Below are 27,349 nucleotides of genomic sequence, written 5' to 3'. Positions count from 1 at the left end.
TTTTTTCTTATGTGGTGCTGAGGAATTGAACCCAGGGCCTCATGCATGCAAGACAAGCGCTCTACCACTGAGCCACTTTACCAGCCCTTCACTTTTCTTTTAAATGACTATATTTCCCAGATTCAAATAGTTTTGCCATTTAATTGTTGTGATGAGCAGTTTGATAACCCTGTGTATATAATATTTGGACAAAATTGTAATAGATGCCTCAATGTTTAATGTTTCTGTTTTTAGATTACTAGCAAATTGGAAGTATTTTTCTTATTGCCATTTATATAATTATCTTTCTTATTTAATATTTATTATTACTTATCATATGTTATTCTGTGACTTGTATTTTTCCCATTGGTAGTAATTTTACTGTTGATTTAGAGAAAACATTTATTGTAGAATGTTAATTCTTTATATTCAGTATCAAATACTTCTCTTGGTTTACAACATTTTTTATTTATATACCACTTTTTTTTTTTTTTTTTGGTTGGTCATGGGGCTTGAACTCTGGGCCTGGGCGCTGTCTCTGAGTTCTTCAGTTCAAGACGAGTGTTCTACCATTTGAACCTCTCTGAGTTCTTCAGTTCAAGACAAGTGTTCTACCACTTGAACCACAGCACCACTTCCTATGCCACTATTTTTTAGTGTGGTCTGTTCTGTATTTGGTGTGTGTGTGTGTGCGTGTGTGCATGTGTGCTTGTGCACGCGCGCACATTTGGGCCTTGAATTCAGGGCTTTGTGCTCTCACTCAGCTTTCTTGCTCATGACTGATGCTCTGTTACTTGAACACTTCTAGCCTGGCATTTTTCTGGTTACTTGGAGATGGAATCACATGGATTTTTCTGCCCTAGCTGGCTTCAGACCATAATCCTCCAGATTATGCCTACAGATCTCAGCCTGCTGAGTAGTTAGGATTACTGGCATGAGCCACTGGCTCCCAGCTTCTGTCTGTCTTTGATTCAATTTTTATAAGAGTTTTACATGTGGGGGCTGGGAAGTTGGCTCAGTGGTGAGTGCTTGCCTCACATGCATGAGGCCCTGGGTTCAATTCCTCAGCACCACATTAGCAGAAAAAAGCTGGAAGTGGCATTGTAGCTCAAGTGGTAGGGTGCTACCTTTGAGCTGAAGGGCTGAGGGACAGCACCCACGCCCAAAATTCAGCTCCCACAGCCGACAAAAAAAAAGGATTTTGACATGTAATATATTGTGCCTCTAGTATCTGCTGAGAATTGTTTTCATGGCAGCCTATTGACACCAAAGTTTACTTCAAATATTTAGTGGTAAAGTATTTACTTGTTGATAGACTCCTGTATACTCTCAACCATCCATCTATAGATTACATACAATATGGAATACAGTGTAATGCTGTGTAAGTAGTAGTTGTACTATATTGTTTAGGAGTAATGATAAGAAAACTATGTATGTTAGTACAGATCTTTTTATTTTGTTTTGTTTTTTTGATCCATGTTTGATTGAACCTACAGGTACAGGACCAGAAGTTGTTTTTTGATTTATTAATGGCAAAATTATAATGTAGTCACACTATTACTTTATTAGTTATATACATTACAAATATAACCTAGTTAGTTTGTGACTTGTCATTTTGCTATTCCTATGGTTTCTTATGATTAGCCTACATTGTTAAATTTAATAAAAATTTTCATCTTAAATAGAATTACTGTGTTTTAGGAAATTACTTCCTACATAAAAATTGGGGGGAAAAAACCTTCCATATTGTCTTCAAGATTTCATGTTTATTTATTAGATTTCAGTATTATCAGAAATTATTTTAGTTGGTAGTGTCATATGAACTCAGACTTCATTTTTCTTTATAAACAACTATTGGTTTTCTTCAGTAATCTACACTATTCTCTTTGCCATTAACTGTTTCCATATACAGTAGTATGTGGGCTCTTTTCTGTGTTTGGCAGATCTGGTGTCTGTTCCTGTTTCCTTATCACACTGTTTTAATTGTTCTAGCTTTATAGCATGGGTGACAGTGGCTTGTGGGGCAAACCTTCTCTATTGTTTTTTGGGGGGCACAACTTTTCTCATTTTGGCTTTTTGTTTTTTGATATAAACTTTACAATTTACAAGGAAAGGTCTTTAAAAATTTAATATTATTATTACAATTTCTTTGAAAACATAGATCCCTCTGCTGAATGTTTATATCATTTCAATATTAAATCACTCCAATTACTTTGAATTTCAGATTTTCAGCAAAATATTTATCATTTTTTAAGATAATTTACTAAAATATTTTATAATTTTTCTTCTATTCGAAAATACTTTAAAATTACATTTTGTTTATTTCTCTCTTACATATAGTTTACTTCATAGCCAACAATTTTTATTAAACTGATACTTGGTTTAGCGGTTGTTTCTTGATTTTCTGCAAATGACAGTTTTATTTCTTCCATTCTCATCCTTATTCATCTTGTTTAATTTTTTCCTTTGGCTATGACTGTACCACCAGGTTAAGTTGAAAAAGCATGTTGTATATCCTTTTTTATAATCTTAAAAAAAGTGTTTTAAAGTTTCACACTTAAGCTAAGAACTTTGCTGTAGGTTTTTGTTATTGATATCTCCTCTTCCTCACCCTACTACTTGTGAGTCTTACAGTCTATTCTGAGGAAAGAAATGAACAGGAAAATGTATAAAATCATTATGCTTACTACAGTGAACAATCAGTCAGTTGCAAGAATGAATGAATATAGTAGGATTGCTTGAGCCTTATGGTTTTCATTGATTTTTCTTGCATGGTACATCAGTTAAAAAAGCTTGAATTTTTATCATAGACAATGATTCAATGTTTATTGTACATTTTTAAAGCTTCTGGAGAACTTAGGGCACCGAATTTAAGGATTTAGATGCAAATATTTTGTAATAACACTTGTAATATTATAAACTAAGGATCCATTTAGACCACATGATGTTAAGTTTCCTGAGGGGGATTTATTCTGTTTAAGGACTTTGTTTTTATTTATCCATATTTTTTCCGAGCATTACACTCTAAATTAGATTTATAGACTTTGCAACATAATGACTCAGTAAAGTTTCTGAACAGAACTTGAACATGAGTAGCAAATAACCAGTTAGAAATCTCCACTGTAATTTAGATTAGACCCCTCTGCTTTTCGGCCTTTCCCTGTACCTGGTTTTTTTCTTTTTAACAGATGGGGAAGTTAAGGCATAGAGGTAGAGATTCCCTGAATTTGGTGTATTGCTTACTGCAGTAGACCACTTTGCTTCTGTGAGAATTATAAACTACTATACTTTCCAGGTATGTGCTGAAATCTCCATTGCTAAAAATCTGGACATCTTGCTAATTACAAAAAAGAATCCTTAAAAAGCCATTCACATGCTTAGCTATATTTAGGCCACCTCAGGTTGGCTGATAGGTCACAAGGTTACATGTAATGTAAGTATATTACATGTAAAAATCTTACAAAAATTGACATCAAAGACAGATACAAGCTGAGAGCCAGTGGCTCACATTAGTAATCCTAGCTACTCAGGAGGCTGAGATTTGGAGGATTATGGTCTAAAGCCAGGTAGGGCAGAAAACTCTGTGTGACCTTGTGACCAAATCCTTGTGAAGAGAAGAGCAAAGTATGGAAATTTTATTAGAGAATTCTTAAAATAGTAGCGCTGTCCCCTTTTTCCTTGGTGTTTTTTTGTTTCTTTAATACCACTTTCTGTCCACTTGATGTTGGCCATTGCCTTTATTAGATATAGATAATTGTTTTTCCCCTAGGGATGATTTTTGCCTCTCTGGACATTTGGCAGTGGAGGGAGATAGTTTCAAGTGGGGGATGCTGCTAGTGCTTAGAGAGGTAAAGACTAGGGATTCTGCTAGCTATCCTAACATACATAGGGCAGTCCTTTACATCTTGAATTATGTGGCCCCAGGGCATCAGTAGGGCCAAGGTTAAGAAACCCTGTTCTGGATATTGATGTTTACTTTTCAGTTTTGAACTAGACAGAGAAGTATGTAAAAAAGTAGGCAAGTCTTGCCTATGACTACTAGATAAATAAAATGCAGTCCATTCATATAGTAGAATATAATTTAGCCTTTAAAAGGAATCAAGTATTGTGCAGTACAATGTGAAGGATCCTTGAAAACATGGTAAGGGAAAGGATTATATACTATATAATTCTGTTGCTATGAAACATACAGAGTGAGTGGTTGGCTACTTCTGGGAGGGTGGAAAGGGTGAAGGAACAATGGCTAAAAGAGGTTTGGGGTTTTTTTTTTTTTTTTTGGTCATGAGGGTTGAACTCTGGGCCTGGGTGCTTTCCCTTAGCTCTTTGGCTCAAGTGGTAGAGCGCTAGCTTTGAACTCAAGAGCCACTTTGGTTTTCTGGTGGTTTACTGGAGATAAGTGTCTCACGGATTTTGCTGTGTGGGCTGGCTTTGAACTGCTATCCTTAGATCTCAGCCTCCTGAGTAGCTAGAATTACAGGCATGAGTCACTGGCCCCCGACTAAAAGAGTTTTGAGGCAGTAAAAATGTTCTAAATTATAATAATGCTTTCCCAACTACAAATATGCTAAAAATCACTGAATTATAATTGTAAGATTTCGGAATTATATGTCAATAAAATTCATACACATACAAATAAGACAAGATGAAGACTCTTGATCCTTTCTGTGATGTTACATATTTAATTCTTTCATATTTGTTTTGCCCTCTATCCTTTTGTTCCTGTAGTCTGGCTAAGAGGATGCATTCGAGCAGCAATCACAGTAACAATGCTGGTTATTTATCATCTATAACTTGGTGTGGTGATAGTGATTTAAACTGTTATTTGGCCAAGTCATAAAAAATATTCTCAAGATAGCCTATATAGCTTGTATGAGTTAACACTGAACAGTTAAACTAGCATTTGCCATTTACACATGGGCATTTGTGCATTGAATTGACCATTAAATTTTAACTAATTTTTAAAGTGTGTGTGTGTGTGTTTTGTGTGTGTGTGTGTGTGTGTGTGTATGTGTGTGTTTTCTGGTCCTGGAATTTGAACTCTGGGGTCTAGGCGCTGTTCCTGAGCCTCTTTGTGCTCAAGGCTAGCGCTCTACCACTTTAGCCAGAGCTGTACTTTTGGCTTTTTGAGTAGTTTATTGGAAATAAGAGTCTCATGGACTTTCCTGATGAGGCTGGCTTTGAACTGCAATCCTTAGATCTTAGTCTCCTGAGTAGCTAGGATTACAGGTGTGCACCATCAGCGCCCAGCTGTTTTCTTTTTATAAATAAAAATATGGGGGGGGAATGATGGGGGTCCGGGGGTAGGATGGGAAGGGGAAACAAAGGAGGAGGCTACAATGCTTGGTAAGAAATGTACTCATTATCTTGCCCATGTAATTGTAACCTCTCTGTACAGTATTTTCACAATAAAAAAAAGAAAATACTAAAAAAAAATGCAAGTTAGAAAGCTAGTTTTCATTCAGCATTAGTTAGCTAATAGTCAATGGCTTAGAATTTAGAACTCATTAATCAAGCAACTTTGGGATATTACAGTTATAAGATTTTTCAAAAAATAAAAGTATAATTTAAACTTCTGTAGTGATAAATACTTTGATAAAAGATATGTTTAAAAATTACCTTTTTTTGGTTTCTGGCCCTGAGGCTTGAAGTCAGGGACTGGACACTGTCCCTGACCCTCTTTCTGCTCAAGGCTAACTAGTGCTACATCACTTGAGCCACAGCCCCACTTCTGGCCTTTTCTGAGTAGTTTATTAGATCTAAGAGTCTCATGGACTTTTCTACCTTGGTTGGCTTTAAACATGATTCTCAGATCTCCTCCTTCTGAGTAGCTAGGATTACAGGTGTGAGCCACTGGCACCCAGATAATTATCTTTGCTTATAACTTTTGCTTATAGCAAGATACTCCACCCATAGAAGCTTAATGACTCAAATTATTCAGAGGTCTGCATATGAGAAATATCTCTAGGTATGTTAGGATGCAGAGGTTTAAACAATCAGCTTGTGGCTCTGCTTTCCTCCTTTTATCAAAGTCCTCCTCTGTTAGCTTTTTGTACAGGCTCTTATGGTTGTAAGAAGGCTGTACTAGGCTTTAAGTCTGCATAGACATTCCTAACCCAATTTACAATAGCTTAAGTTTGGGGTTTGTGCTTATTTTAGAATTTATCTCAGTGACCAAAAAGTTGGCTCTAATGACTTTGGTCTGGAGATTCAACTCCTAAGCCTAAGGGGATAGAGTTAGCATTACTCAGAATCCTGTAGCAACAGTTTGGGATGAGCAGGTTGGTTTATAAGAATTTTGATAGCTTTTTTTTGGTTAATAAGGAGGTATATTAGATTATGAGTGGCAAGACAGTTTATGTCTTTATAATATCCAGCCTATGTACTAAAACTTCTACCTTGTATTTACAAAATGGGGGGTACTTTATATGCCTGGTAAAATGAATAAATACATTTGGGTAAATAGGATTATAAGTTTTTTGTTGTTGTTGTTGTTGTTGTTGGTCGTGGGGCTTGAACTCTGGGCCTGAGTGCTGTCCCTCAGCTCTTCAGCTCAAGGCGCTCTACCACTTGAGCTACCACTTGAGCTACAGCACTACTTTGTTTTTTTCTGGTGGTTTATTGGAGATAAGAGTTTCATGGACTTTCCTGCCCAGGCTGGCTTTGAACCGAGATCCTCAGATCTCAGCCTCCTGAGTAGCTAGGATTATAGGCATGGGCCACCGACATCCAGCCTAGGATTATAAGGTTTTTAAAAATTTGTGCCAATCCTGAAACTTGAATTTAGGGCCTGAGCACTGTCTCAGCTTTTGTGCTCAAGGCTTGTACTCTACCACTTGAACCATAGCTCTTCTTCCAGCTTGTTAGTGGTTAAATGGAGACAAAAGTCACTCAGATTTTACTGCCTGGACTGGGCTTGAACTGTGTTCCTCAGATGTCAGCCTTCTGAGTAGCTAGGATTTCAGATGTGAGCCTACTGGTACCTGGCAGGATTATAAATTGTTTTAAGAGTTATGTTTCCAAGGAAACATATTACATAGTATTTTCTAATATTTTGAAATTTGGTGAGATTTATTGTTTCTCTTTTCCCAATTCTGGGTTTCCACTGTTTCTAAGTATTCAAGATGGGCTTTACTAGCTCTTTAAACCTGGTATTTAATGCCTATTGTTGTTGCATAGCATCATTTTACTTTTTTAGGTTTCACCTCCTAACTTAGCAAACACTAATTCTTAGATTTCCAGTTCTGTACAACAGTTAGTATCCCAATTGAGTTCTGTTTACTTAAAAAAATGCACGCACAAATGGTATAACCAGGATGACTGTTCTTCTGTACTTTATCATTGTGTCATGCAGCTTAGTCATAGACTTATCTCATAGAGACATCACTTAATGTGATATCTGATTACTTTCTATGTTTATAGTTGGCCAATTTCACTTTGCTCTAGGCAAAGGGCAAAATTTATTTGCAAGAGTAGTTTTACGACCCAAGTAATGATATTTTTATAATGCTATAGTTATACTTAAGGCTACTTTCTGATATTGGATTGGGTATAGACAGTTTGTAAGAGCATGTGATGTGGTTATTAAACAGTTCCAACTTTCAAACGTGTAAATGAAGAATTATCATTCTTTGCTTCCCTACTTTTAAAAGTCAGAACATTTAGTTTTACTTAAAATACTTAAAATAGTTGGTGTCAGAATAACGTAAAATAATTGATATCAGAATAATGATTAACTATTCTATCTTTTTTAATTTTATTTTTTCACCCAGTGATCCTGGTGGAGGGATTGAAATGTCTGAATTTATTCGAGAGGCCACCCCTCCAGTTGGTTGCAGTTCCAGAAATTCTTATGCTGGGCTTGATCCAAGCAACCAGGTAGGAACCTTGCAGTTTTATTTTGTCTTTTCCTTTTTCCCTTGAGGTGATATGAGTTAATTCTCAGGTCTATAACAATCAGCTCATGTTTTATCTTTTTATTTTTATTTTTGCAGTTTTGGGGTTTGACTCAGGGCTCTGGCTTGCTAGGCTGGCACTCAACCACTTCTGCTTCTAGCCCTACTTTTTCGTTTATTATTTTGGAAATGGTGTCTGGGGAACTTTTCTTCCAGTGTTAGCCTTGAACTTTGATTCTCCAGATCTCAGACTCCTAGGATTATGTCATGACTCACTGAGTGATGTTTATTTTTCTGATGATCATTTAAAAATTTACATTATCTTTATTAATATTTTTATTTTAACTGACTTTTCATGTTAATAAGTACATGTTTACATATACTTATATAAGTACCTATTTAGAACCTACATATAGTTGTGATGAATCAACATAGTTGGGTTGAATGCCGTAGAAATTTAGTTTCTAGTTTGCTCTATTATTTGCCTTCATGTTATCTATATTAGAATGGTACAGATATCTATGAGAGTTTAAAAGCCTGGCAAAAAAATCCATATGAACCAATTGAGGAAATGTTATGGTAAAGCAACAGGTAGAGTGTGGATCTTCTTTTAATGCTTTTTATTGTTTTTCTGCTATATAATGTTTATACTTTGCTGAGAGTAATTTACAGATTTTGCTCTCATTGTGTCTAACCTTGGCTCTTCCACTAAAATTCTCTCACTTTTCCAAATGGCTATTTCAGCTTGTCTTCTTAACAGACATCTTTACTAGTTAAAGTAAAGGAAACCTTGGGAGAATTTTGTGTAACTGTGAAATTCAGTGATCATTATGTGGGAGAAATTGCTGATTTCTATCCTGGTCTAGTCTAGACCTTGTTTCTGGAATTTCTTCACTCCAGCATTCCTGTTTTTATATACATAACTTTGTGGATTGAAAGTATACTTCCTGTTTCTTCCTTTCTGATCCAGTGGAAGATTTAGTTCTTATACTCTGGCTTAACTGTAACTAGGCTTGAAACTTCCCGCTATTCTTCAAATTTTCAAGGATATTATAGTCCACCTGTGGTAAAGACCTATGGTTGATGCATTCTCTGGCAGATGGGGCCCTTATTGTTTATCTCAGTTCTTTGTTTTTGGTAGTATATGGTCGTTTATAAGCCTCTACAGAAGTAGATTTTCCTGTTTCTCCTGTGTAATATATTGCCTTGTGCAAAGTGACCTTCATTAATGACTGCTGATTATCTATGTAATTAAACTTTAGAGGTGGAATTGGACTTGTTCCTTTTCTTAACAAAAAAGTAGCAGAACTAAGTTTCCTGGCTTTATATCATAGTATTCAACTCTTCTATATGTTGCTCTGTATTATATAAGGCCAATATTATTTAAAATGGCATATTTAATAAATCAGAAGTATTTTATTTTGTGATATATCTTGATAGAGGATTAGTATTTATTTAAATTGTAATTTCATAATTCACAATTCAAGTAAGTGAATAGTAGTGACTGGTTTCAGTTGTGATTTGAGTATAGAACAGAACAAATAGGGCCTTAAATTTGTATCCTTTCCATCATAAGCTGATAGAATGGGAGATATTAGTGTGTTAAAAATAAAAAGTGAAGGGTCAGGTGCCGGTGGCTCACGCCTGTAATCCTAGCTAGTCAGGAGGCTGAGATCTGAGGATTGCAGTTCAAAGCGAGCCTGGGCAGGAAAGTCCGTGAAACTCTTTTCACCAATAAACCACCAGAAAACCGGAAGTGAAGAAACAAATATTATGAAAAAGTATTATGTTGAACACATTAATTACATTGAAACTTTTCTTCTGTTTTTTTTTTTTATTTTGTTGGTCGTGTAGCTTGAACTCTAGGCTTGAGCACTGTCCCTCAGCTCTTCAGCTCAAGGCTAGCGCTCTACCACTTGAGCTACAGCGCCACTTCCAGTTTTCTGGTGGTTTATTGGAAGTAAGAGTTTCATGGACTTTCCTGCCCTGGCTGGCTTGGAACCGTGATCCTCAGATCTCAGCCTCCTGAGTAGCTAGGATTACAGGCGTGAGCCACCAGAGCCCAGCACATTGAAACTTTTTAGATTTTACAATCCTTGTTTGAAAAAATGTTACCAGTATCCTCTATCCTGTGGGGGTGTTTGTTGTTGTTTTTTTAAAAAACCTTGTGCTTCTCTCAGTTTCTTGTAATAGAATATGAAATCATTTAATCCTTAAATACGGCTACATATTTTATATTCCTGGCCTTTTTGTTAACAAATGTAGAAAATGTCAGATTACACTAGGAAGATATCCTTCATTTTTCCAGGGATATTTTGGAGAGTCATGCCTTAAAAAATTATTTTTTTTTTGTAGAAGGTAGGGTAAAAGCATAGTAGTGGTCAGTTCTAGGCACCATTTCTTTTGGAACTGACCCCACACTTGTTTTAGTGAAAGTCTCCTCTCCTCTTGCATGTATTTAAAACATATGTACATGCACTAAATACATAACATACTAAGTAAAATTTCCTTTATAAAATAGTAACTCTTAAGCTGGGTGCCTGTGGCTCACACCTGTAATCCCAGCTACTCAGGAGGCTGAGATCTGAGGATCATGGTTCAAAGCCAGCCCAGGCAGGAAAGTCCATGAAACTCTTACCTCCAATTAACCACCAGAAACCCAGAAGTAGTACTATAGCTCAAGTGGTAGAGCGCTAGCCTTGAGCTGAAGAGCTGAGGGACAGCACCCAGGCCCAGAGTTCAAGCCCCATGCCCCCCCACCCCCAAATAGTAACTCTTTTTTGTTTATTATGAAAATACCGTACAGAGGGGTTACAATTACATGGGCAAGGTAATGAGTACATTTCTTATCAAGCATTGTTGCCTCTTCCTTTGTTTCCCCTTCCCATCCCTTCCCATTTCCCCCTCCACCCCCCAGCCCAGCCAAAGTTGTAAAGTTCGTTTTTCGACATAATGTCTTATATATCTCATTGTAACAATGGGTCCACCTGTATCCCTATTTAAACAATTTGTTTTTTCCCTTACCCTCCACAAATTATACCAACATCAAATACAGTGAAAACGGGTTATACCGTGGGAGAGGGACATACAAAGCAACAAAGAAATCTTATAAATATGCTAGAAACAATCGCAAGAAAGAAAAAATATTTGAATCCTTATCTTGGGGTTCATTTTACCTAACATAACTTATCTGACCATTTCTGCTTGTCTCAGACATATACTAATAATTGCAAATAAGGGAAACCATGGAATCTATGTTTCTTTGGGCCCTGGCTTACTTCACTTAATACAATTTTTTCCAAGAATGGGGCAATATCGTTCTTTCTGATGGAGGCATAGAATTCCATTGTGTATATATACCACATTTTCTTGATCCATTCATCTATTTAGAGGCATCTGGGTTGGTTCCCTATCTTAGCTATGATAAATAATGCTGCAATAAACATAGTTGTGCTGGTAGCTTTAGTATGGTCTTGTTTGTGATCATTTGGGTAAATGCCCAAAAGTGGGATTGCTAGGTCATAGGGGAGCTGGTAAATATGGAGGTTATTGCACTTTATGGATGTTAGTTTTTTTTTTTTTTGCTGATCCTGGGGCTTGATCTTTGGGCCTGGGCGCTGTCCCTGAACCTTTTTGTGCTCAAGGCTAGCGCTCTACCATTTGAACTGCAGTGCCACTTCTGAGTAGTTTATTGGAGGTAAGAGTCTCATAGACTTTTTTGCCCAGGGTAGATTTGAACTGTGATCCTCAGATCTCAGCCTCCTGACTAGCTAGGGTTATAGGCATGAGTCATTGGCGCCTGATTCTTTTTATTTTATATTGCTTATTATGAAAAATATGATGGACATAATTAGTATTACTCTTTAGAGAGATTGAAGGGGATGGAACTTGATTCAAGTAGTAGAGTTCCTGCCTAGCAAGTGAAAGGGCCTGAGTTCAAACCTCAGTACCACCAACAAAACAAAACAATACAAACAAGCCCAAAAAATAAAACCAACAACACTGAAAAGATTGACCCAGTAAAATATTGTGTAGAGAAACTAACATGGAGTTAAGTTTTTTCATTTATTGGTGGATATGTTACCACTTACTATCCACTGTCACAATTATTTATGTCAGTGTTTTCTGGACCAAATAGTCAACTTCTTGGACATAATAACTGTATCTTAGTCCTTGTTATTCTTCATGCTACTTTTATCTTGCTTCCTTTCTATATTCTGCATTTTTCTATTGCTGTATTTTTTCACCCACTCTTTCTCTTTTGTTCATCTCCTTTATTTTCTTTTTTCTCTTATCTTCCTTCAAATATTTTAGTGCTTTATAGTAGTTAATTTAATCTGAAGTAGAGACTGGTGTTACCCTCAAAAGACTATGAATTGTGGTATAAGCAATCAAAGTTATAAATGTGGTATATATTACCAAGGAATTAAGAACAAAATTTTTGCCATTAGAATGGTACAGAAGAAGAACTGATAGAGCTCTTCATGTATAGGGCTTTGAGTTTAATCCTTAGTACTGCCTTCTTCCCCTAACTCCTCTCCCCCCCCAAAAAAAGAGCAAATATTTATTCAGTTTTGAGAAGGGTGTATATAAAATGTTTTTGTTTACTTGTTTGTTTTTAAATGTATGTCTAGGAAATTATGTGTCCACAATCTCAATAGAGAAATAATATGTTATTTTTACAAACTTGCCTAGCAGAGTAGCAGAAATGACCTTCCTTCCTTCCTTCCTTCCTTCCTTCCTTCCTTCCTTCCTTCCTTCCTGCAATAAAAATATTTCTTTGCTTTGTTCATTCATGCATTCATTTTTGAGATAGGATCTTGCTAGGTAGTCTCAGCTATGAAATTTTAGGAAAATGTATCATCTTGAATGTAAGCACTAAATGCTCAGCATTGAACTTAATTTTCTAACTTGTGGGTTTTGGATTTTTTTTGCATATATTTTTTATTGTAAAGATACTGTACAGAGGGGTTACAGTTATGAATAAGGTAATGAGTACATTTCCTATCAAGCATTTTTACCTCCCCCTTTGTCCCTTACCATTCCTTCCCTCCCCACCTCCTTGACTCCTCCCTCTGTGCCCCCCAAATTGTAAAGTTTGTTTTAAACATAGTGTCTTGTACATCTTATTGTTACAGTGGGTCAGCTTATATCCTTATTTAAGCATTTTGTTATTTCCCTTCCCGTCATCAAATTAGAAAAATGTATGTACAAGATACAGCACACCAGAATCAAATACAGTGAAAACAGGGATTATATCATGGGGAAAGAACATACAAAAGAAACAGAAAAATCACGTAGCACATTATAAATACACTAAAAACAACAGTAAGAAAGATAAAACCATTTGTGTCCCTATCTTGGGGTTCATTTCACTTAGCATCATCTTATATGATCATATGTACAGAGCTTTTGACCTTTTCTGCTTGACCTAGACATATACTAATCATTGCAAATAAAGGATTTTTTATTTATTTTTTTGATACCAGTCCTTGGGCTTGAACTCAAGGCATGTGAAATGTCTTTTGGCCTTTTCACTCAAAGCTAATACACTACCATTTGAATCACAGGTCTACTTCTGACTTTTTGATGGTTAATTGGAGATTAAGAGTCTCACAGATTTTTCTGCTTGTGTTGGCTTTGAATCACAATCTTCAGATCTCAGCCTCTTGAGTAGTTAGGATTACAGGTGTGAGCCACCTGCATTCAGCAATTTTTATTTATTTATTTACTTTTTGTTCTAACCATCTATAGAGAAGTAATTCCTATCCTGGAACTAAGGAATTATTAGTGCATACTATTAATATGCTAACAGTTCGACAGACATTGTCTTTGTTACATTTTTGTATATTGTCCCCTGCTACTTCTTTATCCTGAGGAGTTATAAGTTTATTACAGATAGAAAGTCTTACATGAACATTTCTGATGCAATATAAAAATTATAAGAACTATGTCTACAGATACAAGTTTCTTGAAATTGAAGGTTTATCGCCCTGAAAGCTGAATGAATTTTGAACATTCAGAGGAGTTCCAGAAGCTTAGCACATCTGTATAACGTAGCATGTGCCACAGCAAATAGGTTGTATGCCTGTGATAGAACATATTACGTGATATTACTGATGAAAGTGATTTTTATTATTAGTAAAAATTGAGTGATAGGCTACCGATAGGACTTTAGATAATATAACAATTGTGTTTGATAGTGTGTTTGCTACTATGTATTGTTAATGGCATATAGCTAATCTTTTAATCCGTTTTCTTTTTCGCACGTTTACAGATTGGATCTGGTTCCTCTCGTCTTGGGACAGCAGCAACTATTAAAGGTACATATGATCTAATTTGAGCATTGCTTTTGACTTTCATTACTGTTTTGGTTGATAAGGATAGCTGGTGTACATTCAAGTGTAATAAAAGAATTATTCCTGAATTGATAGGTGAAGTTACTGTCTTTTTAAAGGCTGCTAATTTAGATTGTGACAATTTACGCTTTCGTCATCTGAATCTCTCACGTATTTGACCGGCAATATTTCACACCTTTTAAGGTTTGATCTATAAGAAAATTTTCTTGCGTGAAGGAAAATACTTTTTATAAGTTTAGGTAAGAGTCATGGAAAACTAATTTGATGAGAAAAATTTAAATCTAAACATAAATGAGACACTAAATGTAGGGCGAGTCTTTTTTCTTTTGTTCTTTACATGTGTTTGAAATTAAATTCATACTACATTTGCTTTATAACCTTTTAGTTTGTTTTTCCAAAGAAGTAAAATTCTGTTATTTCAAGTTGTTATCATGTCATTTTTATTTCTTTTTAAAATGTACTTTTTTGAAAAACAAGTTTGAACTCCAGGCTCACAGTTGCTTGGTTTGCTTCATTGGCTGGTGTGATACCACTTGAACCACTCATTCAGCCCTAAAATCTACTTTTTTTAAATGCTAGTCATAGGGCTTGAACTCGGGGCCTAGGCTCTGTCCCTGAGCTCAAGGTTGGTCTGCTATCACTTAAGCCACATTGCCACTTCTGGCCTTTTCTGAGTAGTTTATTAGAGATAAGAGTCTCACTGACTTTCCTGCCCTGGCTGGCTTTGAGGAATTGAACCGCCATCCTCAGATCTCAGCCTCCTGAGTAGCTAGGATTACAGGTATGAGCTATGTAAAGAAAGAGCTTATTAGTTGGCATGATGAAGCTTTCCATACTACTGGTATGTAATTTTGGTGTATAATGAGACTAGTTATCTGCTCTCACAGTTCATGACATTTCTTAATGAAGGAATGAGTGTATCTTCCAATCCACTAATCCTTGATATACAGAAACTACTTTAGATGATACATATTTACTACATTCCTGATATTCTTTCTTGGTTTTGTCACACTAGCTTTTATTTTTAATATAATGTCCTTTCATGTTTCTCTTTATAGGAGATATAGATACTGCTAAGACTTCTGATGATATCAGTTTAAGTTTGGGGCAGAGCTCTAGTCTTTGTAAGGAAGGAAGTGAAGAACAAGGTAAGAACATTAAGCTTTCCAGTGACATATGATGCAGTAACCAGGATAAATTTATGGAATACATAACATTTTCACAAGATACCGTAATAATAATTTACTGGGATAATAGTAATACAGCATTATAAGTATTTTTGTCTTACTGAATTTATTTAGACATATTTTGTCAAATAATGCAGAGAGAAATTTTATGGACATGTGCCCTAGAGTTAAGTATGAGATGGGGAATAAGATTCTGCTATTCCTTTGGTTGGCCATTAACTTGATGTTATACTCAAGTCCATTTCTTACTAGCTTATTTTGTTAATGGTATGTAACTCCTTTTTTGAAATTATTATACTCTGTTATTATTTGCTTTTGTGAACTATTCCCACTTGCCCTCCCTCCTCCCCCAACTGTAAAGAGACAAAATACGCTGTTTGATATGGGGAAACCTTTTTTTTTTGAAGTTGAATCAGTGGCTTTGAAAATTATAATTTCCTTCTCTATAATATACAACATTAGAATGCTCTAATAAGAGGTTTAGAGGGGTTGGTACCAGTGTATTTAGGAGTATAGTTATGTGTCTCATTATCTTATTTTATATCTAGAAAGTACCATGTACAAGTAAGATTATTATTTTTTTATGGTTGTGACCTTTTATTCCTGTCTTTAACAATATGTTAAAATAAATGTGAAGATTATCAAGATAGCTAGAGTACATTTCTTTTTGGACAATGTCACCCCTCCCCTGTTTTCTCCCAAGTTTTCCTTCCCATACCCACCCACAAGTACTATAGCTCATTTTCAACATGGTGTTTAGTGAGTACCACTGCTGCATTTGTTCATCCTTTGGCCTTCCATTTCTATGCCTTCCCCTTACCAAAGACAGGTACTTGAACAAAAGCAAGTAAAATTAGTATTATTAGTATCATCATCATCATCTTCATCATCATCTTCATCATTGGGCAGGTTGAGATTTATGTACATACAAATCTACCCTTGCAGCTACCTACACTTGTTCACTGAGTGAATACTGTTGTCCAGATTAAGTCTTGGCACACTTAACTTCAAAGGGCAGCTTTTGAAGGTCATAGGGTCTTTCTTGCTCTCCACCTCAGACATAATAAGAGTGAAAGGTCCCACAAAATATATAAATAAGTGAGTATGGTTATACAGCACTAAAATTTCTTTATTAGTGGCCAGTTTTTTCCAGTTCTGAGTTTGGTTTAGATCCTCTTTTAAGCACTTTGTGTATATTTACGCAACCTTCATATTTGAAGTTGGTTCTATTATTATTTATTCTTATGTCATAGATAAGTATATTATAGCTTAGAGAGAACTTCTGTAGGTCTCAAAGTCACAGAGGAACAAAGTGGTAGTCTTGTAATTCAAATTTAGTTTGGAATCATTTAATCACTTTACTACATAACTTTCATCTAGTTTTATAACATGCTTTTCACCACCTAACATTTTTTCATGTATTTTCCACTTAAATATTTTTTAATACTTAATATGTTTGGCAAGTACTAGAAATAAATTAGTGCGCAGGTAACAGTTTTTACTTTTGTATGGCTTCCTTAATGTTGAGGTAGAGTTGTATTACTGAGTCAGTATATATGTTGTAAGTAGACAGAAGTAGAGGATAGAGAGTGATAGAGGCTGGGAAGATAGTAATTTAAAGTAGTGTGGTTTAAGGAAAGGCTCACCTAGGGCAAAGACCTGAAAAGGAAAAGTGTACCATCAGGATATCTGGGACAAAGCATTGCTTTTCACACAGAGGGAATAGCAAGCTCAAAAACTGTAAAGTAGGGCTCGGAAGGTGGGTCAGTGGTAGAGTGCTTGCCTTGCATGCATGAGGCCCTGGGTTCGATTCCTCAGCACCACATAAGCAGAAAAAGCCAGAAGTGGTGCTGTGGCCCAAGTGGTAGAGAGCTAGCCTTGAGCTGAAGAGCTGAGGGACAGTGCCTAGGCCCAGAGTTCAGGCCCCATGACTAACAAACAAACAAACAAAAAACTGTAAAGCAGGAACATGCATATTAGGGTTTGAGAAATAATTTTGGCGGGGGCGGGGGAGAGGGCTAGATTGTATAGAGTATTTAGAAACCATCTTAGATGATAGTCTTAATTCCAAGTGAGATAAAGAGCTGCCAGAGGATTGCATTATATTTTTACAGAATCACTGTTGAGACTATATTAAGATGGGGCAAACACTAAAAGTTGTTAGCAGATTTGCACAATAATCTGGATCGTTGAAAATTCAATATGAAGATATGTTGGTGGACTTGCATATACCATGTAAGGGAAATAGATGACTGAGGCTTTGGGGTTAAACAATGGAAAGATGGGGTGCCCTTTAATTAAAAGCTTATTCAAGGGTAGGAAGCTCATAAGGTGGGGCAGAGAATTAATTTTGGGAAATATCTAGTATAAAGTACTATATCATCTCCGTGTAACCCTGTTGAGAGGGAAGTCTGCGTTTCAAATAAGTCAGTACTTGTAGTTTTGGTTCCTTCCCTTCTCCCCACCATTACTATGTCTTGAACTCAGGGCCTGGACACTCTCCTTTAGCTTTTTTTTGCAGAAGGCTGGTGGTCTAACACTTGAGCCACACCTCTACTTCTGGCTTTTTAGTGGTTAATTGTAGATAAGAGTCTCATAGACTTTTCTATATGGGCTGGCTTTAAACTGTGATCCTCAGATGTCGTAGCTAGGAGTGAGCCTGGTTATTAGACGTGAGTCACTGATTCCTGTCTTGTCTTTGTGTTTTAAATTTAGGCGATTTCAAAGTATAAATAACAAAAAAATTAATCGGGTAAAATGTGGAGTTATTATAAAGATAGTAAACTTAACAGCAAGCATATGAATTTTTCTGGCTTGGAATTTGGGTAGCCTGGCTCTCTGATCAGTCCTTCTTGGTCCTGCTGTGTTTTGGCACCATCTAGTGGCATTTGTTCATTCTGGCTTGAATATGGCTATCTAGGTAGGGGCAAGAGTCCCATAATAATACTATAATAAAATAATTGTAATAATATACTAACACTGAGACTAGTGGTTCATTGGCTTGTTTGATTTAAAGGACCAGTGATTTAATTAGTTGATTAGCAGTTAGTTGGTTAGTTGGTACTCATTTTGTCATGATTCAGGATTACTAGGAGAAAACTGAAGATGTGGATTGTGGGTCCTCTATTTCTTCACTTCAAAGAAGGACTTACCATGTCCCTGCCTAGCCTCGTTCTTGTCTTTCCTAAGAACAGTAGGCCATCCACATTTGTGAAAAAGGGCTAGATAGAAGATGGAGGAACTAGTTTCAAGTATTTGTGAATGGTTATTGTGGGACCAGAAAACTGGAAGAGATATACAAAACAGAGAGTAAATACACAAAAATGAAAAAGTCTAAGGACGGAAGCTTGAGCTGCTCTAGTTTAAGAAGTCCAGGAGACTGAGTGGCAGCAACTTGAAAGATAGAAAATGGAAAATGTATATTCCTATTCCAAGGAAAATGGATTGATCATCTTTGCAAAATGCTGCTGCTAGGTTAAAGGACATGAGGAACTAGACCTGACCACTACATTTTACTGTGTAGAAGAAGTTAATGAGCTTAAAAAATGTAGTGTTTTGTTGTTGTTGTTGTTGGTGGTGGTGGTTGTAAGACTTGAACTCAGGGCTGTTCCTGAGCTCTTTTGCTCAAGGCTAGCATTCTACCACTTTGAGCCACAGCTCCATTTGCAGTTTTCTAGTGGTTAAGAGTCTCATAGTTTATCCAGTTTTCTAGATAAGAGTCTCATAGACTTTGCTGCCCAGGCTGGCTTTGAACTAACATCCACAGATTTCAGCTTGCTGAGTAGCTATGATTATAGGCATGAGCCACCAATGCCCAGCCCTAACAAAATGTAGTTTTAATGGACTGAGGTGAAGAATCAAAGTAACTATAAACTACTCTTTCAGTGACTTCTTGGATAAAGAGCAGAGACTTAAGATGAATAGGTAGCAGACTGGTAAGGATAAAGGAGGTTTAAAAAAAAAGTAAGCCGGTGCCAGTTACTCACGCATGTAATCCTAGCTAACTGGAGATTGAGATCTGAGAATCACGATTCAGAGCCAGCCCAGGCAGAAAAGTTCATAAGACTCTTATCTCCAAGAAAGCATAAAGAAGCTGGAAGTGAAGCAATGGGTTGAGTGGTAGAGTACTAGCCTTCAGCAAAAAATGTTCAGGTTCAGGGTCTGGACCCTGAATTCAAGTACCAGTACTGACACACACAAATAATACATATTAACTTTAGAAAGTATCAAGGTAGTACATCCATCACTATGAATTGTAGAACATTTTTGTTGCTATAAAAGAAACTTACACCCATTTCACTGTCCGGTTCCTTGTTCAACTAGCCTATATTGCTGCTGGAACTTTCAGTCTCGGTGTATGCCTGCTGTACTTCATACACATAGATTATATTCTGTGTGAATTTTTTGTGTCTGACTTCTACTTACATGTTATAGCTTGTATCAAGTCTTCATTCCTTCTTGTATCTAAATATGTAGTTTACTTTTAACATTTATGTACATGTACTTATATCCTTAGCATTCTTTTTTATCTTGTAGAACCAAAATCATACTTTTCTTACAATATTTTTCATTTAAGTATCTTCAGATATTATATAAAACCTCTGAAAATGTTTTTAAGTGCCCAAATAGCAGTGACAGTAGGCTACATAATTAACTCAACCATTCTTTTTATTGGACATTATTAGATTTTGTTTTGTTTGTTTTGTAATAATTTTTATGGAACCTAAAATTAACAACTTTGCTAAAACCTTATACACATATATGATTTTGTCCTTTAGCAACAACTTCTAAAACATAGGTTACTAATCAGAGAATTTAGAACACTTTTTCAAGGCTTCTGGATATGTTACCAGTATAGATAGACAATTACGGCAGTTTGTCCTACAGTAAACATGCCCTCTCCCTTTTCACTTGGGGGCATACTAAAGTTTTGAAATCAAGGCTTCAAACTTGTTAAGTATGCTCTGCCATTTAGCCTATACCCTCAGATTTTTTATTTTTATTTTTTTGCTTTAGTTATTTTATAGGTAAGGCCTCACTTCTTTGGTAGGGCCAGCCTTGGGCCATGAATCATCCTGCCTCTGCTTCTCTTAGAGCTAGGATTATAAGTATGAGCTACCAAACTTAGTTTATTTGTTGAGATAGATTCTGACAAACTTTTTATCTAGGCTGGCTTCTTCTACTCTCCTAGTCTTCTGCTTTCTGGGTAAATGAGATTATTAAGAAGAGCCACTTATAAGGTGGATATCGCTTTGTACTGTTTTTAATCTAGAGGCTATTTCTGAGTTTTTAGTTATTTCAACAAAATCCTGATTTAGAGTTTTTAAAAGTGCGTGAACATTTATTTGTAACTTCATTTGTGTGTGCTAGTACTGGGGCTTAATTTCAGAGCCTAGCATTCTTGGTTGGCTTTTTCCTCCAAGGCAGGCATGTGTCACTTAAACCACCTCTTTACTTCCAGTTTATTGTGGAGTTTCTTGGATTTGTCTGCCTAGGCTGGCTCTAAACCATGATTCTCAGATCTCAGCTTCCTGAGTGGCAAGGATGATAGGTCATGAGCCACCAGCAACTGGCTGTTTCCTCTTTTTTCTTTTTTGCCAGCCTGTGACTTGAACTCAGGGCCTAGGTACTGTCCCTGAGCTGGTTTTGCTCAAGGCTAACACTTTACCACCAGAGCTACTTCTGGCTTTTTTGTTGTTGTTGTTGTTTTTTTGTTTATGTAGTACAATCAAACTCTGGGCTTCACACATGCTAGGAGGCAAGCACTCTACCACTAAGCCACATTCCCAGCCCTGTTTCCTCTTATTTTAATAATAGCCTATAAAACCTTTTTCTGAAACCAGCTGTAAAGCTCAAAGATTTGGAAGTTTAACTTATTCCCTTAATAGAATGTTTTCTTTGTGTACTTGTAAAACAGAAACTATCTCTTTGGAATGACAGGCCAACTGTGACCCAATGAACTATTTGATGAACTATTTATACTTGGTTTACTGTGAATTCTTTCTATTGTTAAACAATAGTGAAACATATTTCTGTGTTAATATTTTCAAATGTGTGTTTAAAACAGATTTGGCAGCTGATCGGAAGCTCTTCCGTTTGGTCTCCAATGACTCCTTCATCTCTATTCAGCCTTCTTTGTCCTCTTGTGGACAAGACTTGCCAAGGGACTTCAGTGACAAAGTAAGCCTGCCAAGTCATAGCCACCACCACCACATTGATCAGTCTCTGTCCAGCGCCTGTGACACAGAAGTAGCTTCTCTTGTACCTTTACATTCACACTCTTATAGGAAAGATCACCGGCCACGAGGTGTACCACGGACTTCCAGCTCTGCTGTGGCTTTCCCTGACACTTCACTGAATGACTTCCCTCTTTACCAGCAAAGACGAGGGTTAGATCCAGTTAGTGAGTTGGAATCTTCCAAACCTCCTTCTGGATCTAAAGAATCCTTGGTGGAAAATTCTTGCCTGCCTGGAGAATTTCAGCTTGCTGGTGACCTAAAAAGCAGTAATTCTCAGCTACCTACAAAATGTGGGAAGAGTAAAGCACTGAATGCAGACAAAAGCATTGACAGCCTGAGGAGCCTGAGCACGCGGAGTAGTGGCTCAACAGAGAGCTATTGCAGTGGAACAGACCGTGACACCAACAGTACTGTCAGCAGCTATAAAAGTGAGCAGACCAGCTCTACTCACATAGAGAGTATCTTATCAGAGCATGAGGAGTCTCCTAAAGTGGGAAAGAGAACTGCTAGGAAAAAAGAATGCTGTGCTGACCCAGAGGAGAAGAGCAGCTGTACCAGTGACCAAAGGACTAGCAGCGATAAGATTGCTCTGGAAGAAGATACAAGTAGCAGGGCTCCTGAGGCCCAAGATACTCAGGGCTCGGAGGAGATGCACAACCAGAGAGATCTTAGCACTTCTGCCTCTGAAGAAGCCAATAAAAACCCCCATGCAAATGAGTTTGCTGTACCAGGGGACAGACCACCTGAGGCTACTGCTGAAAACAAAGAGGAGCAGAGTGAGAAGTCCACTGTTTCAGTGGATACCAAAATTTGTAAAGATGGTGGTGGAAAGCAGAAGGAAGGGGATGTCCGGCCCAAATCCTCTAGCTTAATCCACCGGACAGCCTCTGCCCATAAATCAGGCAGGAGACGGACAGGAAAGAAACGGGCCAGCAGTTTTGACTCGAGTCGGCATAAGGACTATGTTTCCTTTCGAGGAGTTTCTGGAACCAAACCACATAGTGCTATATTTTGTCATGATGAAGATTCTAGTGATCAAAGTGACTTGAGTAGAGCGTCAAGTGTTCATTCTGCTCATCAGTTCAGCAGTGACAGCTCTTCTAGCACCACTTCTCATTCGTGCCAGTCTCCTGAGGGCAAATACAGTGCCCTAAAGCCCAAGCATGTTCATAAAGATCGGGGCACAGACTCTGAGCACACACACAGAACTCATCTGGGTGTTGAGGGAGCTGGCAGGAAGCGGGCCACACGACGGACTTCCAGCACCAATAACAAGACCCGTGCCCGAGTGTTGAGCTTGGATAGTGGCACAGTAGCATGTTTGAATGACTCAAACAGGCTAATGGCACCTGAAAGTATAAAGCCCTTAACCACTTCAAAATCAGATCTTGAGGCCAAAGAGGGAGAGGTGCTAGATGAGCTGTCTTTATTGGGACGAGCATCCCAATTAGAGACAGTTACTCGATCTAGGAATAGTTTGCCAAGCCAGGTTGCATTTCCTGAAGGGGAAGAGCAGGATGCAGTCAGTAGAGGTAAGTAAGCTCCAGGAACAGATGTCCCAAAGAGTCACTACAAATTTGATAGTGTTGAGGGCAGTAGTGCTTATGAAAATAATCTTTCTGTTAATATTCTTCTTCCACTGTTATTGAAACAAACTTCCTCAGTGAAGGAGGACTTGGTTGTCTTAGAAAAGGTTTGGTATTGCTGGGTACCAGTGACTCATGCTGTAATCCTAACTACTCAGGAGGCTGAGATCTGAGGATCACGATTCAAAGCCAGCCCAGGCAGGAAAGTTCATGCAACTCTTAACCTCCAATAAACCACCAGAAAACTGGAAGTGGTGCTGGGACTCAAGTGGTAGAGCACTAGCCTTGAGCTAAAGAGCTGAGGGACAGTGACCAGGCCCAGAGTTCAAACCCCATGACCAACCCCCCCCCCAAAAAAAAAAAGAAAGAAAAGTTTTGTTATTAACACCAATACAACTTCTTGTATTGTCTTATTGACACACTAAAAAGACATCTTTATTAGTTGTCTTACAGTATGTCAATTTATTCTTGATGGCCTTCACTTTCCTTAGCAGTTGCTACCTGTTAATGTTTTCCAGGAGTAACAAAACACTACCATCCTTCGTGTGACAAAAATAAAATATGAAATTACATTAGGATCTGAGACTACTTTGAGTGACAGGAAGTTCTAGAATTAGATCAGTCAGCCTGTTTTATGAGATTTTCTGGTTTTTGTTTTGGTTGGTCGTGGGGCTTGAACTCTGGGCTTAGGCACTAGCCCTGCGCTCTTTAGCTCAAGGTGAGCGCTCTACCGCTTGAGCCACAGCGCCACTTCTTAGATTTTCTGTTATATTACTTTAGCACTGATTATATAATTTGAAAATTATGTCTCTTTTTTTGTCTCTTTCTTTTGCTTATTTAAGGTTGCAGATACTAAATTTTTTAAAAAATTTTTTCTGTAACTTTACAGTGTTCCTTTCAAGTTTGAGGTTTGTAACTTCATTAGGTGGATGTATGATATCCTCTGTGACAGCAGTACTACTTTGGTTAAGGTAATAGTTTATTTCAGATTTGTAGGGAATTGGCTTATTGAGTTTTCTGTTCCTAAATATTCCCAAACATATGATTGTGCTTTTTATTGTCAAGGAATTTTAATTTCATCCATTCTCACTTTTCCTTCCTTCCTTCCTTCCTTCCTTCCTTCCTTCCTTCCTTCCTTCCTTTCTCTCTCTCTCTCTCTCTTTCTTACTGGAAAATTTTCTAACAAAGATTAACGTCTAGTGGGAATATAAAGAAATGATCTTAATGCCTAAGGACAGCTGTAGTCTATCCAACCTAAATATTGATAACAAATTGTATCTGAAGTAGTTGTTACCAGTTGGTGACAGTGTAATAAGTAAATTATCTATAGAGTCTTTGACATTGATACTATTCTGCTTTTTTTAAAATAAAAGATCTGAAATACCTGTGGTGATTGCTCACACAATCTTTGTTTGTTTGTTTGTTTGTTTGTTTTTGGTGGTTGTGGAGCTTGAACCTCAGGCCTGGGCACTGTCCCTGAGTTTTTTCACTCAAGGCTATGGCTCTGCCTCTTGGAGCTACAGAGCTACTTCTGGTTTTCTGGTGGTTAATTGGAGATTAAGATCCTGTCCTGGCTGGTTTTGAACCTCAATCCTCAGATCTCAGCCTCCTGAGTAGTTAGGATTACAGGCGCAAACCACCAGTGCCTGGCCCACACAATCTTATATGTTCACATTATTTCGTTACCAAAATAAAATTTTAAAGAATGAGCATGCTATAAAATGTTCAAAATAGTGTTTAAGATAAATAACAGATTAAAATGTAAATATTGACAAAATATGCAGAAAACCTTTGGCAAATTTGTCTTTATATTTGACCTGGAATGTGGGATATTCTTTTTTTTTAAGAGTTGCATGAAAGATGTTATAGATGTTATTTACTTTTTAGTAATTCTTTGTTATATAAACCCCATTTCTCCAAACTCTAGCTTTTATTTTCTTTTATTTATTCTTTTTTAAAAATTAAATGTTAATAATAAATACTGAGCAAAAAATTTCATTGACTGTTTTGGAAGAAATGTAATAGTATTATAGTTGCTGAAAATCATTCTTTTTCAAAAGCATTACTGATATTATTGTCATTTGAGCTTGATTGTATTTAGAATAAGAATAGAATAAATTTATTTTAACTATTGGAGACAAATATAAGGGTTTTGTTGGTGATTTATTTTTTTAGAAGCGTGGAAGTAATAGGTAGGGATTTAAAAGTTGTCATAATATTTGGTAAAGACACTTGTTTGTGAAAGCAGTATTTGTTAAAGTTGTGTCTGGAAATTAGAAGAAATGTTTTAGGCTGTCTTCTATTTTAAATACTGTACTGCTGAGACATTTCAACATGTTATATGATTGTTTTGCCATTCGTATGCTTACACATAAAACCACAGTGAATTTGGAGATGTTAAGTTCTCCAGTGACTCATATTTATTTTATTTTTAGGTGGATAATGTTGGTAGTGTGAAGGGATAGAATTTAAGAAATGTATGTTAAAGTACTAAAATGCTCTACAATAGGAGGTAATCTAGTGATGTGGAGACACACACACATACACATGCATGTGTTTGTGTGTGTGTGTGTATGTGTGTCTCTATGGCTCTTGGAAAGCTACTATCTTGCATTAAGCTTCAGCTCCGTCATCTTAAAATGAAATATGGAAGAATCTGCTTTATAGGGTGGTTGTAAAAAGCGACAATTCTTAGAACAGAGTCTGGCACATAGGAAATGAATAATGCTGCACTTAGTGTTATTAAGTTGGCCAGTTTATTATGCTACACAAATATGTCATGTCTTGTTTAACGCTGTTAATTTAATGATATAAAATTAAAGTAGAAGTTACATGTAGAAATAAGTTAGAGATAATATTATCCCATTGTATGAAACTTGACAATAGTAATATATGATGCTTGAATTCCTAATTTCTTTACTAATATTGACCAAAAAGCTGTTTTTATTGATAGTTTTTTTCTGCATTAAAATTTTTTTCTTATAAAGGTAATATATAAAGGGGTTACAGTTACATTAGTCAGGTAATGAGTACATTTCTTTTTGGACACTGTCACCCCTTCCCTCCCTTTCTTTCCTATCCCTCACTATAAGTTGTATAGTTCGTTTTCAACAAAGTGTCTATTATGTACCACTGCTGTATTTGTTCAACCTTTGTCCCTCCATTTCTGTGCCCTCTCTTACTCTCCCAAGAAAACAAAAAACAACAAAGAAAAAACCTCTTTTTCCATTTCCTGAAGTTCGATAAATATTATTTTAAATGATCAGATGCATATAGGCCTTGCACCTTTGTGTTCCTCTCCTAAGAATTTCCTTTTTTGGTCTCACTGTGTGTAAATGTCTAGAGTCCTATATAATTTACCCATGTTCCAGAGTATGTTAGATTTAGCTTGTGCATATGAGAGAAGACATGAGCCATTTGTCTGTCTAAGCTTGGCTTACCTCACTTAACATGATTTGTTTTAGGTCCCATCTATTTCCCTGCAAATGACATAATATTATTCTTTGTAATGGCTGTGTAAAATTCTATTGTGTATAGGTCCCACATTTTTTGGATCCACTCACCTACTGTAGGGCATCTTGGCTGTTTTCTATATTGATTTTTTTCTAAAATCTTATTGACAGTAATAGATCTTATATAACCTTTTGGTAACAGATATTTGTCTTCATAGGACCACTCACCATTAATTATGTACCTAGAGTAAAATCAAATGTCATCAATAACTGTAACCTGCAGTTACTTAAACGGGGGAAAAAGTTTTAAAGTTCAAACTACAATATCCCCTCCTCCCCTGGTTTTGAGATTTGAGCTCATTGCCTTAGCTTCATCAATAGGTGCTCTATCACTTGAGCCATATCAGCTCAACTTTCTTTTTGCTGATTATTTTAGAGTCTCTCAAACTTTTTTGTTTAGGCTCATCTTGAATTGTGATCCTTCAGAACTTAACACTCTTGAGTAGCTAGGGTTACAAGTGTGAGCACTGGTGCCTGGCTCAAACTAAGACATTTTCTAAGGACCCCTTGTTTTGGGCTAAACTTTTCTTTTGTAATTACAAAGCATATCTCATAAGATTAATGTTTTCAGAATTAAAAAAAAGACAGTTACAGA

At 36.7% G+C, this 27,349-nt stretch overlaps 1 protein-coding gene across 1 annotated transcript in view; it reads left to right on the top strand.

Annotated features, from left to right (window-relative positions):
* Pcnx (pecanex homolog (Drosophila)) overlaps positions 1-27,349 on the top strand; it is a 149,003-nt gene that overhangs the window by 38,895 nt on the left and 82,759 nt on the right. The window contains exons 3-6 of the mRNA XM_013015492.1: positions 7,749-7,854; positions 14,149-14,194; positions 15,289-15,378; positions 21,485-23,188. Coding sequence (XP_012870946.1) covers positions 7,749-7,854; positions 14,149-14,194; positions 15,289-15,378; positions 21,485-23,188 — 1,946 coding nt within the window. The remainder of the gene's footprint in view (positions 1-7,748; positions 7,855-14,148; positions 14,195-15,288; positions 15,379-21,484; positions 23,189-27,349) is intronic.

This window comes from Dipodomys ordii, unplaced genomic scaffold (assembly GCF_000151885.1).
Source record: "Dipodomys ordii isolate 6190 unplaced genomic scaffold, Dord_2.0 Scaffold2, whole genome shotgun sequence".
Lineage (NCBI taxonomy): Eukaryota > Metazoa > Chordata > Mammalia > Rodentia > Heteromyidae > Dipodomys > Dipodomys ordii.
Note: the sequence above shows the minus strand (reverse complement) of the source record. Positions and strands in the feature narration are given on the sequence as shown.